At 36.6% G+C, this 2,690-nt stretch overlaps 1 protein-coding gene across 1 annotated transcript in view; it reads right to left on the bottom strand.

Annotated features, from left to right (window-relative positions):
* The window catches only part of abcc1 (ATP binding cassette subfamily C member 1 (ABCC1 blood group)), an 86,546-nt gene that overhangs the window by 77,544 nt on the left and 6,312 nt on the right, over positions 1–2,690 (bottom strand). Inside the window, exons 5-6 of the mRNA XM_015041254.1 lie at positions 1,357–1,488; positions 555–785 (exon numbers count right to left, since the gene is read on the bottom strand). Of these exons, the coding sequence (XP_014896740.1) occupies positions 555–785; positions 1,357–1,488 (363 nt within the window). The remainder of the gene's footprint in view (positions 1–554; positions 786–1,356; positions 1,489–2,690) is intronic.

Below are 2,690 nucleotides of genomic sequence, written 5' to 3' on the forward strand. Positions count from 1 at the left end.
CTACATATGCGGCACATTTTGGAAATTGTAGTCGGTGATTTTACATAAGGCATATGGATACAACACTTTCAAATGACAAACTCAACTTCTGATTAAGACCTCTAGTGGAGCCAGCTGTGTATTGTCCACAAAGGGCAGTGCCTCCAAACAAGCACTTTGCTGCAGCATACTAACTGTAGTGGCTTGTGTGGGGCAACAAAAAGTGTATTATGTATTGATGTATTATTTTTTGCAATTCTAATTTAGTCAGTTATGTCAGTGGAAACTGTTCTGACATCTTTATTTCTGTCAGCCACTGCTTGGAGCCACTGTTCTGAAATACTTTACAAACTAATGGAAGGTTTTAGAATCGCCTTGTCCAACCAGCTCAAAAGATAAAATTTTATAATTCCATCTATAAGCTTGATATAGAAACACTAGCCCATCCAACTAATACTTTAAGTGTGATTAGAAAAACTATCATGCAAGCCATTAACCAAGCAATTATACAAATATAATTTCATTGTATAAAACTCTAAATATCAAGTCAAAAACTTGATATTTAATCTACTCACCTAAGGATCTCGGGACCAACAAACATGAGAATGTCCTGGATTATTTTGTAGAGGCAGGAGATGAGGAAGTAGGGTCCGAAGGTCAAGCACAATGCCCAAAGCAACGAAGGCTCTTTTATTTTCCTGGGAGACTTTAGGAGCAGGATTTCTGACTCTTCCACAGGTTGGCCCTCTCTGTTCTCACCATGCGGAGCCCGTTTAGGGGAGTATACCATTTGTTGCTCGGTTCTGCTTAAGACAGAATGGATGGATATTTTATCACACACTACCTTGCAAAAATATTCACACTGCTTAAATTTTAGTTATATTTGTATCACAACCAAAAATGTCAATGTCAATTATTAGGATTTTAAAAGACAGAACAATTCCAAATAGTGCATAATTGTTAATTGTGGAAGGAAAATGATATATGGTTTTCAAAATATTATTAAAGATAAAAATTGGAAGAGTGTTGTATTCAACTACAAAGTCAGTAATTTGCAAGATCATCTTTCAGCTGCAGCTGTCTGTCTGTACTAGCTTTAAACATCTCCAAACTGATTTTGCCCCAAATCTTTTTTTGAACCTGGGTGGACCATTATAACACATTAATCTGCTTTGATGTAAACAATTCCACTGTATGCTTGTCCTGCTGGAATGTGAATTAATTAATTAAGAAAAATTATATGTCTTAGATTTACTGAAAGACATTGAATACATCATGTAGAAGGTGCTGAATTCATAAAAAATGGTTGGAGAGAAACAGAGATTACCAAGTTAGTCCTGCTTAACAAAGTTGAACCTCACTGTTTATCTTGCTGACCTCTTGACTTTTTGGCTCTCTGAATTCCAGCGATGCACCAGCTGTGGTACCACTCTGTGGGAGCAGTCATCAGCATTTAAAGACCAAAGATCTTTCTCTTCCAGGGGGCGTCTGTATCCAACCATCATCATCCTGAGAGAGAAAATTACTCCAAAGATGAACACAAATTATCTAAAGGTATAAATTCTTCATCCCTCTTTATCCTGCATTATACAAGTCTCCAGAGATGTAGTGAATATAATTTCGTGCTCAGTTCTGATTTACTGAATAATTTATCTAATTTTAGTGTACTTCAGTAATCACTTGCACATACTCCTCTGACCATTTATTTTAGTCCAGGGTTTCCCCCGGTGAATATTATAGGCCTGGCGGGCGCCATGCTTTACGTGTCCCCCCGCCAAGCGTTGTTTGATTTTATTAAATAACCCAGACTGCAAGCATCTCTCTTCTGCAGTGCGCATTTCACTGGCAGGGCAGAATTATTCCCTTTCTTTTTGTTGTTTTTTTAAAATGTTTGCTAGCACTCTCGAAGATATAGATGAGGAAGACTGGAATCAGGTCTGTTTAAAAGCACAAAAATCAAACGATAAACACACAATTTAAACTTCTGCAATATAAATGGCTTATGAGAACCTATATAACACCAGTTAGGCTTCATCATATGTCTAGTGATATTCCAGATACTTGCACTAAATGCTTATTTGAAAAAGGAACGCTTCTCCATTGTCTGTGGGAATGTCTTAAAATTCAGAAATTTTGGAAGGATGTTATTAGGTGTCTATCTGAATTGTTTAAGGTGAAAATCCCAGTAGAGGTTAAAATCTGTGTTCTAGGAATATACTCAGTAGAATTTAAACAATCACAGATTAAAACTAAATTGATAGACTATGGACTTCTTCAAGCCAGAAGATCTATTGCATTATGCTGGAGGAGCATGGACGGCACCCCTCCATGGAACTCTGGAAGAAAGAAATTGCAAATTCGCTCAGACTGGAAAAACTAACATACATCACCAAGGGCAAACAGCGGGACTTTGAGAACCTGTGGGAGCCATAGATGAGGATCATAGGGACTGAAGGCGGAGCTTAATAATGAGTGTCTTGAATGGATGTCTTGTCTACAGTTTCTATTTATATACTGTCTTGTTATTTTTCTCTGTTCTAAGTTAAAGGGTCTTGTATATTTTTGGAACTAAACAAATGCAGGTTTGAATGGTGAGTGCGTGAGTGAATGTGAGTGTGTATAAGCACATCTTTATAATGTTAAGTTGATTGTTTGTAAATTTATGTCCTAAAAGAGAAAATTCAATAATGCATATATATATATATATATAT

This window comes from Poecilia latipinna, unplaced genomic scaffold, assembly GCF_001443285.1.
Source record: "Poecilia latipinna isolate Pla-1442-1.1 unplaced genomic scaffold, P_latipinna-1.0 Scaffold544, whole genome shotgun sequence".
Classification (NCBI taxonomy): domain Eukaryota; kingdom Metazoa; phylum Chordata; class Actinopteri; order Cyprinodontiformes; family Poeciliidae; genus Poecilia; species Poecilia latipinna.